The 12,316-nt window shown below is 42.7% G+C and overlaps 1 protein-coding gene across 1 annotated transcript in view; it reads right to left on the bottom strand.

Annotated features, from left to right (window-relative positions):
• The window catches only part of TBC1D8 (TBC1 domain family member 8), a 115,937-nt gene that overhangs the window by 6,991 nt on the left and 96,630 nt on the right, over window positions 1–12,316 (bottom strand). Inside the window, exons 12-17 of the mRNA XM_019666480.1 lie at window positions 11,231–11,516; window positions 10,304–10,433; window positions 10,079–10,177; window positions 9,441–9,509; window positions 4,660–4,900; window positions 4,064–4,129 (exon numbers count right to left, since the gene is read on the bottom strand). Coding sequence (XP_019522025.1) covers window positions 4,064–4,129; window positions 4,660–4,900; window positions 9,441–9,509; window positions 10,079–10,177; window positions 10,304–10,433; window positions 11,231–11,516 — 891 coding nt within the window. The remainder of the gene's footprint in view (window positions 1–4,063; window positions 4,130–4,659; window positions 4,901–9,440; window positions 9,510–10,078; window positions 10,178–10,303; window positions 10,434–11,230; window positions 11,517–12,316) is intronic.

Below are 12,316 nucleotides of genomic sequence, written 5' to 3'. Positions count from 1 at the left end.
CATTTTCAAAATCGTTACTTCCTCCAACTGAATCTTCACATTGTTTCCATTCTCTGAGGGAAGTTCTTGATCCTGGGTGGGATCATCATTTAGCTCATCTGTTTCCACTTCATTTGGGAGCATTCATGTTTGCACTGGGCCATTCCCATTAATAATTTGGTCCTTAGTGGGCAGCCAGTTAGCTCAGGTGGTTAGAGCTCAGTACTCATAACACCAAGGTTGCCAGTTTGATCCCCACCTGGGCCAGTGAGCTGCACCCTCCACAACCAGATTGAAGACAACTACTTGACTTGGAGCTGATGAGCCCTGGAAAAATACACTGTTCCCCAGTAAAAAAATAATAATTTGGTCCTTAGAGCAGTGTAGTGATCCTTCAGTTTCTTAGATGTCAGGAGGTATTTTGGCATATTAGCACATCCAAGAGCAGGAGATTAGAGTTTATTTTCAGTGTTGTTTTTTAATATAACCATAAGAAAAGGCCAACCAAAAAGTGAAGAACCAATATGGCGGGTGTAATCTGAGTGCCAAACTTTTCTTAGCCCAACATTAGTCATCACATGCTTTGCATCTTTGGTCCTGTTGATGTTAATTTCAAACACATAATATCCCATTCTGTAATACTGCTGAGGTTTTCATCCACAGTGGATATTCTGGGAAGTCTAAGATTGTATATATCAGTACCTATCATCTGCAGGTACTCTTAACAAAGCAATGTCATGCAAAGACCTTGTATATTTCCAATTGTACTGCACAGGTCTAGAAAAGTGGGTCCATTCCAAGTAAATTAAACTTCCAAAGTACATTTTTTTAATCATGGGCCATGGAACAAAACAGAGTTTGTCAAGTAACAAAATGGATCAGATGGTACTGAAATCTTAGCATATGCAGGACTTTTTTTTTAATATGAGTTTTCATACTAAGAATATTGAAATGGCTACATATGATTCCTGATTAGACTTTTAAGTAATGACCTCTTCAAAACAGACTGTCACTATCACGAGAAGGTAGAAGCAAATGGCATTTTTCTCTACTTGATGGAAACTCTTTTCTTGTCATTACCTAGAGCTTGAATGGTTCAGATGTTTTGATTTTACCTCAAGTGTGTGGTCATTCTGCATGTCAAACAGTTTCTCCCTTAGTGACAAATGTAATGTTGAAAATTTTTGGCTAATACAACTGGACTTGGAATCCAACATTTTTTCACATCAGGTATTTCAAAACAACAAAGCTTTTCCTCCTTCATGCACAGGTTTTGCTGTATTAGCCTGTAATTATGTTTCAGGATTCCAAGTTATCACTGACTAAACACTAATGAAGCATTTATAACCTCATTCTTCTCTAAGTTGAATTTTTGCTTTGAACCCATACTCTGTTACGTGTTAATATATTTTCATGTGCTCTTTCAGTTTGCAATTAAGTTCATTCAGGATTTCAACATTTTCAGTCTTTTTAAATAACCATCTTTAACAAAACTGCAAACTGGAATTATTCATAAGATTCCTTTTAATTCAACTTCTTGACAAAACTCTTCCTTTGGATAGCAAACACACTTTGGTATGTGTAAGACCTCAGAAATCTCTACTTCTTCCCATAGGCTGAACACAAAGACTGGAGCACCTCTAATTTTATTACATTCAACATGTTAAGATCCATTTAGTGTGGATCCAGATGGGCAGGGAAAGCTTTTGGAGAGCTACCTGCCAGTGTAACAGCGTATTCCCTGAATCTCAAGAGTCCTCGGAGGAAGTCCTGACGTCAGCTCTGCGCTGTGTGTGTGTGTGTGTGTGTGTGTGTGTGTGTGCGCGCGCGCACCTTACAGAAAGCCTCTAACACCACACTCCTGTGTTTTTACCATTCCCAGTACAGCATTCTCAGTGGCTTTTTTTTTTTTTAACTTTATTGGGGAACAGTGTGCTTTTCCAGGACCCATCAGTGCCAAGTCAAGTCATTGTCTTCAGTCTAGTTGTGGAGGGCGCAGCTCACTGGCACATGTGGGAATTGAACCGGCAACCTCAATGTTAAAAGCCTGCACTCTAACCACCTGAGCTAACCGACCGCCCCTCAGTGGCTTGTTTTGATGCTTCTTTTTAATGAATCTAATGTTCTTCCAGGAAACTGTCTTTTGAAGTCTAATTAGTACAATTAACTGAGCAAAATGACCAATATCTATAGATTTATCAATCTGCATTGAAAACACCAGATTTAATAATAGGGAATACTCTTCATCCCTATGTCACCTGATATGGTATCATCTGGAATATTGTTTCATTTGATAAGTGGTGTTGCAGTCACCATGGAGCCAGTACAATGCACTCTTCCAGAACTGAGTCTCTGGGCCTAGCGCATCTCTGCTTCCTGAGCTGTAGCAGATCCTTTGGGAGCAAGCTCACAAAAGCCCTCTGCCTCCTGGACCCTCGCTGAGTTCCAAGCGCTCTGCACAGGTGGGTGTGTGAGACCGGGAGCTGATGTGCCTCGGTGGTACCCGCCTCCCGTCAGGCAAGTAAGACACATCACCTTTCAGGCACACAAATTCAAACTTGTAATTCTCCATGTACTTCCTAGTTAGTTCAACTTTTTTTCTGTCTAGTGTGTTTGTTCCACCTTTAATCAAAAAATTATTATGGTGGAAAATAAATATTTGTTTAAATTAAATCTATTTAAGTGAAAAGTACTTAAATGTATTGTGGATTTTCGTGGCCTGGTCAAGTTGATGTGTTTAGAGGTTTTAGGGTCCACATTCTGAAGACTTAATTTTTAACTGCGTAATAAATTCAAATGTTAAATATAGGTAAGCAAAATATCAAATTTTAATTTCCACTTAATTTAAATTCAGTGTCACACAGTATAAACACTACAATCACGTATGTTCAAAAAGGTTTTGGAAAATTGATTTTCTGAAGCCATGAAGGTCTACAAGTGCCTTTAATGAACTAATATAATTCAAATGTCTTTTGGAAATAAACTTGTAATTTGGAAAATAATTCAATATGAAGTTAGATTAAGAATCAAATCTCAATCTCAAATGGTAATATCAAAAAGCAGGAATGAATTTAAAGCTACATCAAGAATGATATCTATACTATCTTTGTAACTTCTGTAAATCTAAAATTATCCCAAGAGAAAGCTTATTTAAAAATCAGAATAAAGTTGAATAAAATAAAATCACTCATGTTCTCTTTAGCAACTCCAGATACAGTGATTATGAAAAGAGGATAATAGTGACGATAATAAAGGAATAATTATGCATGTATTCTATGTTGGTAAGAAAATGTTTGTGAAAAATAAGATCAAATTAAATAAAAAACAAAACTTAATACCTTATATTGGCATAAAAGGCAAAACTTCACTGATGCCAAACAGCACTAAAGCACTGGGTCCCAGGGAAGGTGGAGGAGAGCCGTGCGTGGCTGAGAATGCCCTCTGCAGGTCACATGCATAATGTGTTATATGCTGATTGAGGAAAGGCCGAATGAACACAGGAAGGTGCCCAGAAAGCCCACAAATAACATCTATGTGCTAGTTCAACTTCTGTACAGTTGTCAGCTGTAAACGCCACCAGGATCTCGTGGCCGTGGAAACCTCCCAGCCCACCAGCTGCCCCAGGCGCCGTCACTGGGAAGTCCCATCGGAGGCCTCATCCAGCACCAGGGCCAGGCACTAAGGCCCCAAGACCCTCTGGAATTCCTGGCCCACCTCTCTCAGTTTCCGAGGTCCACAGAATCCCTTAAGGCTAACCCCAAGTCTGATCCATAGGTTTCAAAACTGTTCCTTGTTCCTGGCTACCACTGCTTAAATTTGAAGGAAGCATGGTTTTCCATGCTAGAAAAATGACATGGCCCTTCAAACACAGCAGGGTCAAACAGCCCCCAGGGGCTTGGCTTCCCCACACCTTCCACAGGCCAGGGGTTCACAGGTGTGGTGCGTCAGACATGGGCGGGGCCCAGAAACCTGTGTTCCACACAGTCCCACAGCACGCTCGAGTCCAAAGGAAATTTAAAAGCAACTTCAGTGTTGTGCACAAAGCAGGCAGGACAGCCTGATTTTTCTACTTGGAATTTCTTACCTGGAGGGATATGAAGCCTATATAACAGTTTAATTTTCTCATTCATTTCTCCATTATACATAACATCTGCCAAAAAATGAGAGAGAGAGACTGAGTAGATGCAAATGGTTAAAGTATACTTGTCATGACACAAACTCACTGTGGAGAGAAACTTCCTAAGGTCAGCACTTGTTGACCCAACACTTCCTCTGCCCCTACCCCCCCAACACACACTGTTTGAAATGAAAATGTGAGAGGTCAGTGACTGGTGACTCTTGAGCCACAAGATAACCTTATCAACTTTGGCCTCCTATTGTCTGTACGATTTTAATTTTATGTGCAAATGTTAGGAACATGGCTCCTAACAAGCCACCACCACACCCTGGGCGCCATGGAGAACAAGGTCAATGACCTTGTATGTTAAGCGCCTGGGTCCCTCTCCCCACACTTCTCTAAGGAAGCAAAAACAGTCATGAGAGGAGCCTGCAGAGCACTTTTTGTAAATCACAAAATCATGGCAGGCAAGTAACAAATACATTTCATTGTGTGGATCCGCCTGCCTCACAATCCACTCACATCCCAAATCAAGTCACTGCAATAAAGACCCACAGTCATACCGAGACAGCTCACAAACGCTTTGAATTCAATGAGGTGGTCCATGTTGTCATCTAGAAGCCTGAAAGTCCTCTCTGCCAGGATCTCCGTGTGGGCCCCACAGGTCCATGGCGAGACAAGCTGAAACAGGTGTGCGAACTGCTGCGCATCTATGCGATACTGCTCTGCGTAGGGCCTGCTGGGGTCGTGGCGAGGGGCCATGGGCCGGGGCTGCTCCCAGTAACAGCTCATCATATGTTCTCTCTAAAATGGGGGAGAGGGGTTCTGAGAGATCGCAGCACACTTACAAGGCTACCATGGCCTCTTGAGACTGACTGCCTCGTAAAATTACTATGTACTGAATAAGCATTATAACACAAATGAAAAAAAATTAAGTTACTCATAATCTCATTAACCCAGCATATAAATGTGTTTCCTTGTTACCTTGTAGTCCTTGCCCACATGAGTATGTAATTTTGACATTTTTTTCTTTTAAGGTTTTTTTATGTATATTTATATAGCAAATATACACAACAAAATTTACCATTTTAACTATTTTAAAAAGTACAGTTCAGCTGCCACAGTTTTAATTATAGAAGACATACAATTTTTAATCTGATATTTTCTCTTAAAATCACATTATTTGAAAGTCAGAAAAGTACTAGACAAATCTATAGCATACAAAGAAACGAGCCACACTGGTTACCTGTGAGGCGGCGGCGTGGGGGTTGGGACACAGATGTGGAAGCATGTCTTTTTAATGCATCCTTTTTTATATGATCTGAATTTTGGCTTTATTAGCAATTCAAAGAATTTTTTTTAAAAAGGCGATTTCAGGTCTTGGGAATAGACTGGAAACTAAAGCAATCAAAATTGGCCCTGTCACTGAGGATCAGCTGAGCCTCTTTAGAGGACATCTTTTAAGTCACCTCTTGGGATATCTCAACTCACTGGAACAGTCAGTGACTGAAGATGCCTCATCATTTCAATGCCCTCTGCCCACAGGGATGGCACAGAAACAAGCGTCAGCACATACTCCATTTTGAACATTTCCAAATGCCATTTACAATTTTACTGTCACATTTCATTGCAGCCATGTTCTTTAAATACCCTTTGGGTCATAAAAAGTACCACAAAGGTCTAATAAATTTCTGTTCCTGAAAACCCAAGACACACTAGGAATTCCCCATGTACGTTAGTGCATCCTGTGATGCGAAAGGCCCACAGAATTCTGCCCAGAAGAAAACTGTTATAAAATGTAGGCCAAGGATGAATCCAACCAGTTTACTTAGACTCCCACAGAAAATGGACCAGTAGAAGACGAGGTCAAGGATATGGACAGGTGATACAGAGAAGTATACAACTAGCCAATAAACCCATCAAATGGTACTTCACCTCATTCATGAGTAAACAAATTTAAATTAAGAGAAAATGGAATTTTCCACAAGACTAGCAAAATTTTGAAAGATCCATAATATTCAACAGTGGGTGAGTGTGGCATGGGTAAATGCGCACTTAGACAACCGCAGTGAAACTGAAATTTGGAAAATCCAAAACACTAGCAGTATTGACAAGAAATGTGGCTTGTGCGTCCCATCACACATAAACAGCAGCACCGATGTCCTGATAAAGGCACGAGGATGTTCACTCAGCACAGCACTGTTTATGAAGCAGCAAAAAATTTCAAACATGAATGTCCCTCAATAGGCAAATAAATTTCAAATCTGGTTCAGCCCTACCATGAAATTGTGCAGCCATTTAAAAAGAATGACAAGATCTATCGGTATCTAGAAAAATGTGCATGATAAAAAAAACTGCAGGCCATTATGTCCAGCACAATCTCACTTTTATGTGGAAAAAAAAGTTGTGTGTGTGTGTTTGTGTGTGTGTGTGTTTAGCGAGAGATACAGTATAAGGGGGGGAAATCAGGAAAGAGAGTCACCATACTGTGAACAGTAATTACCTGTACACGGTAGGATTGTAGGTGAGAGTGGGAATAATTTTACTTTCTTGTGTGTTTTTAATTACATTTTGAAAATGAAAGTCTTAATCACAACATGGAAGCAAGCAAAATAGTATTAGAGACCAAATGTTCTCTGGAGCCTGGTAGTCTAGCAACAGTGAACGAATGTCACTGGCCATTAGGAGAGCAGGCTGATGGCAGCCATAAGGCATGGTTTCAGGGGCCAGGTGTTTCCAGAAGCAGCCTGTGACGCCGAGTGTGAGTTATACTGTTCACGTCTTACTTGGAAAGATAAGATTAATGAAGCTGGGAGAACAGCAGGTGGACATCACAAATCTGAATTTATTTAGATTTAGAAGATTGTTTTACAACTAGAGGGCATTATGCTAAGTGAAATGAGTCAGACAGAGAAAGACAAATACCATATGATTTCACTTACATGTGGAATCTAAGAAAGAAAAAACCCCAAACTCATAGAAAAAGAGATCAGACTTGTGGTTACCACAGGTGGGGGGAAGGGGCGAGTGGGGGAACTGGGTGAAGGGAGTCAAAAGGTACAAACTTCCAGTTAGTTCTAAGATGTAATGTACAAAATAGGACGGCTATAGTTAACACTGTTGCATGGCATAATTGAAAGTTGCTAAGAGTAAATCCTAAAAGTTGTCATCACAAGGAAAAAAGCTTTTTTTTTTCTTTTTTTTTTTTTGGTATGTATAGAGAAGATGGATGTTGGCTAAACTTACTGTGGTAATCATTTCACAGTATATGTAAGTCAAATCATGATGTATGCCTTAACCTTATACAGTGCTGTGTGTCAGTGATATCTCAACAAACTTAAAGAAAAAAAGAACTGCATCAAAGGACAAAAACAGATCACTTTAAATTAACAATAAAAATAGATTTCATTAAGTGCTAACCACATCGTTCATCTTTAATCAGAAAGAATATGTAAAGATGACAGAGCTGACTATTTCTCGTTAACACAGGGAATGGTCGGTCACGCCTGTACACTGCAGGCTTAGGGAAGGATGCAGAGAAGTTACGGAATGGACTGCTTATCAAGAGCCTATTGCACATTTATAAGACGATGTGAGGGTCTCTGTGTGTGGCCCTTTCCCTTGAGGAAATGAAATTATGATTCAGAAGACAAGAGATGTATGTAAAAGCTAACTAGAGAACATCATGCCCTATAATATTTAATCAAGTATTGAGATAAGTGAAATGGGAAAGCCAAGGAAATTCAGAGATCAGGAGCACAGGATAAAGGATAGTCTGAGAGGGCCGTTAAGTGGGCATGACACTGGCTCTGGGCCTGGAAGGAAGGCGCTGGGGTGGGTGCAGAAAGGAGGAACCTCAGTTGCACAACAGAATTAGGCACCATGACTCTATTTTACTGGAATTTCCTTTGGAAATAAATTTTGAAAATCATCTTGTAGTTAGTTTTTTAAAATTTTATGTTTATAGTTAGTCATACATAAACGAAAAACTCATAGGGGTAACTATAAATATGGAAATAAATTTCATTAAGTGCCAACCACATCATTCACAGGAAAGATAGACATAGCAAACAAGAAATAGTCAGCTCTATCTTCTTTAAAAACTCTTTGTAGTCAAGATGAAGGACATGGTTAGTACTTAATGAAATTTATTTTTATAATCAATTGAAAACAATCTTTTAAATTATAGAAATTCATTTTTGTGATGTGTCTTATACTTGCAAATTGCAAACGGTTAATCCTAAACAAATGAAAGCCTTCTTGTGCTAAACATACATCTGTTTACCTGCTTTTATGTTTCTACTATTCCTTGTTTTTCCTCCTTGAAAGTCAGAGGGCTTGGGACATACAGTAACCTTTGACTGCATTTTCTCTAGGCAAGAGGAAATTATAAAACTTGAAAACAGGTAATGTTTACAGGAGACATGGGCCAAGACTCCTGCTTATTAGGAATGGGGAATGCCAGGAATCGAAAAGCCAACAAGCTATTTCAGTGACTGCAGGGCAATGTGCCAGGCAGGACAGGGCACACAATGGGTTCGGACGCCCTGGAAGGCACTGCTTAGAAGTACCTGCCATGCTGCTTATCACTATTTCAACTGTGTTGGCAATGTGCAATCAAAGGGAACAGCAGCTCAGGTCCCCATCAGGAAGAGCTCTGGAGGCCCGACTCTCGTGGATGCTGGATATGCTTTCTGCAACTGCCCTTTCTCCCCTGTCACGGCCGGTGGGTCAGGCGTGGGTCAGCGTGTCTGCTGCTCTTCCCCACTTTTAGTGACTGTTTTGCACAAGAAGATTTCTAGCAAGGCACTTAATATGTTCCTTGCTGGGTAAGTGAAGTAGCAAACTTGAGAATCTTACCTAAATAACCAAATATTAGATATATGGTTTAGTATGTTAGTTATTACCAATATGCTAATTATGAAGTTATTTAAAAACGATTAAAACTACATGGCAACATGGAAAAGTGTTAACGGCATCAAGGGAAAACAGAATGTAAGCTAGCATGGATACCACCACACAAACATAAAAATGTATACATATACTGTGGGTGGGATTATGGGTAATTAAAAAGTGTACCAAGGGACAGTTTCCATAGGGTCACTGTCCCATCTACTACGGATTGAGAACTCAGTGTAGTGGCTCTAGTGTGCGGGCTGCTAAGGCTAAGGCTAGGCTAAGGCTAAGCAGAGCTGGCAGGTGGGGCAGCTCAGCCTCTGCTGTCACAGAACAGGCACAGGACAGCCCCCTCCGGCTTCCACATGTCACCCCTGGGCAGGCTGACAATGTGGCTTTGGGCCTGGCCCAGGGCCTGCCACTCACTCATCTTCCCAGACTTTCATACCTTGAATAAGTCATACAGTTCCTCGAGGTCTTCAGGAAGAATTGAGACTTCTGGGGTGACAACACGGAGCTTGAAGAAAGAATGGACAGTAATGGAGTGAGTTCTCTGCCTACATCTGGGAGGATCAAAAGGAGGAGGGGGCTCTTCCTGCTACAGTGGGACACCAGGCGCCCAGTGTCAACTTCCCTGTCACCCCTTTCTGACACAAAGATCATTTCATGGGAACGTTCTTATGTGACTGTCCTCAACCTTTCTAATACACACAGCAGGGCCTCAGACAAACCACACATTCTAATGGCAGCTAAGCCCTAGCAAAGACAGCCCGGGCAGGAAGCTCCCCCTGAATAACAGCTAACTCTGCAAGCCATGTGTGCTGGACGTTTTCTACATCCCACCTCCTTTAACCCACACCCCGGCATGACCATCTTCATTCTATAGCCAGGGAATTGGAGGCTCATGGTGGTGCTCACAATCTGTCTGACTCTAAAACCCATGCTGTTTCTAGACCGCATCAAACCTATTACGTTTTTGATTCAATGCGAGAAAAAAACACACAAAAAACACTGGCGTTCTTACGTTAGAAATCAACAGGGACACCCCAGTCAGCGAATGGCCACACTGAGGCAGCCTCGACTCACCACATTCTGCTTTGTGGTGTCCTCGTGGCCTTGGAGAACCCTGATCCGGTGCCTACAACGCATGCGCTCGATCTGCTCCACAGACTGGTCTCCAAATTTCTGCAGGGAGACCAGGGGCCACTCAGACTTCCTTCTGTACAGAGGACACAGAAGCAGCCCGGAACCCTCCCTCATGTCCAATTCCCTGGCAAGCTCCGCGGGGTGGGGTGGGACAGGGCCAGTTACCTCGTAGGAGTCCCGGATCAGGTCGGCAATGTCAGTCACAGGGGAGGGCTCCTGGTCGTCGGAGAAAAAGGCATGGTGGCTGCCAATTCGGGGTCCAGGGCTGTCCTCATTCTTAATGTGATCTAGAAACCTGAGCACATCACCTGGCATTAAAGCACAGGTTGACTCTCACCTGGGCACCACACGCACGCACTCCCTTCACAGGGGCCACTAGACGTGTCGCAACACTTCAAACACAGTGCATCTGTCTCCATACACTGGGAGGAGGGCAAGGTAGCGAACACTGTGGTCCTTTTAGAGAGAGCGAGAGACGGCCATAAGCCAGACTCATCGACCTGGGCTCCACGGGTAGGTTCCTGGGGTCTGTGACTCCCCAGTGAAGTAAACACAACACTCTGTGCGTGCACGCAGGTTTAAGCTTCCACACAGTTCTGAAAGGGACCCCTTCCTTTGTCAGCCAACTTGCCCTCAGCTCCCAGAGACCCAGATTCCAGTCCGAGGCCTGGTGGGACACACCAGCCCCTACACATAAAATGTCACAACTGTCCAGTTGGCTGCCCGATGCCAACATTTCCCAGTGCCTGTCCCTGTTTCAAGGTTACTTTGAGTCTCTCTAGACTTAAGACTTCTGAATCTCCTCGGAGAAAAGCACTGACAGCCCTCTGTATTCCTGTTGGACACCCTCACTTGGTAGAGAGGAGTGAGGGAAGATGGTGCTCTTCACCACACGCATATGACAGTGCCACCGGACATCCTGGCTCGAGGAGGATCTCAGGGTGACAAGCGACAGAGTGGAAGGAAACACTTCCACAGTAACAGCCCTGCTGGGCCCCTGCTGCTGCCGTCTCCGGCCATCTGACTTCCAGGGTTCCAGCTGCTGCCCGCTTCCCGCCCCGGGCAGCCACGAGGGCCGGCAGCCAGGCGCACCTGCTGAGGACCATCAAGGCCTGGCCGTCGTCCTTGCTGCTGCACAGGTCCTCGGCATTGGCTTCCAGCACCGCCAGCCCCAGCTGGAAGATGGCTTTGATCCCATCGTAGAAGAAGCAGTCTACAACGTTCACCGCGCTCTCCAGAGGCATAATGCTGAGGAACAGAGTCAGGAACCACGAGAGCGAGACGGACGCCAGGGCTGAGGGGTCGTTCAGGTGCTCCGCCAGTTCAGGCAAGTGCTCCTTGATGAGCTCCTCGAACACGGACTGGTCCACTTGGGCCCCTGGGGAGGGAAGGCCACTGGTCAGAAAGACTCGCTCTCTAAAGTTAGCCTGAAATCAGATCTGCTCTGAGGTATGCACAACAGAGAGTCCAGAAAAGACTCAGGCTTCATTAACTGAGTTTTGACGTTATTCGGTGGGGATAGTATTTTCAGAAAAATCAAGGATATCTGTACGCAGGGCGGGGAAGAACCTCAATCCCTACTTTACCCCACACAGAAAAATGCACTTAAAATGTGTCACAGACCTAAATATAAATTTATAATACTATAAAACATCTAAAAGAAAATATAGGAAAAAGGCAAAATTTCTTAGGACATTGAAAGCACTAACCATAGAAAAAATTATAAATTAGGAGCAGCCCCTTAGCTCAGGTGGTTAGAGCGCAGTGCTCATGACACCAAGGTTGCCGGTTCAATCCCCACATGGGCCACTGAGATGCGCCCTCCACAACCAGATTGAAACAACTACTTGACTTGAGCTGATGGGTCCTGGGAAAACACACTATTCCCCAATTAAAAAAAATAATAATAAGGGTAAATTTTTTTTAAAACTTATAAATTAGACTTCAAAGTCATGTTCTTCGAAAGACACCATTAATAAAATGAAAACGCAAACTTCAAACTCAGGAAATATTTGCAATAAGTACAATTGACAAAGATCTTGTATTCAAAATAAAGAACTTCTGCCACTCAGTAATAAGAAGTCAGTAACCAAATTTTTTAAATAAGAACAAGATTTCAATAGACACTTCAAACGAGATGATAAATTGGGCCGGCCGAGTGGCGCATTGGTTAAGAGC

The sequence above is a fragment of the Hipposideros armiger genome, unplaced genomic scaffold, assembly GCF_001890085.2.
Source record: "Hipposideros armiger isolate ML-2016 unplaced genomic scaffold, ASM189008v1 scaffold_472, whole genome shotgun sequence".
NCBI classification, from domain to species: domain Eukaryota; kingdom Metazoa; phylum Chordata; class Mammalia; order Chiroptera; family Hipposideridae; genus Hipposideros; species Hipposideros armiger.
This window is presented reverse-complemented; position numbering and strand designations above follow the sequence as displayed.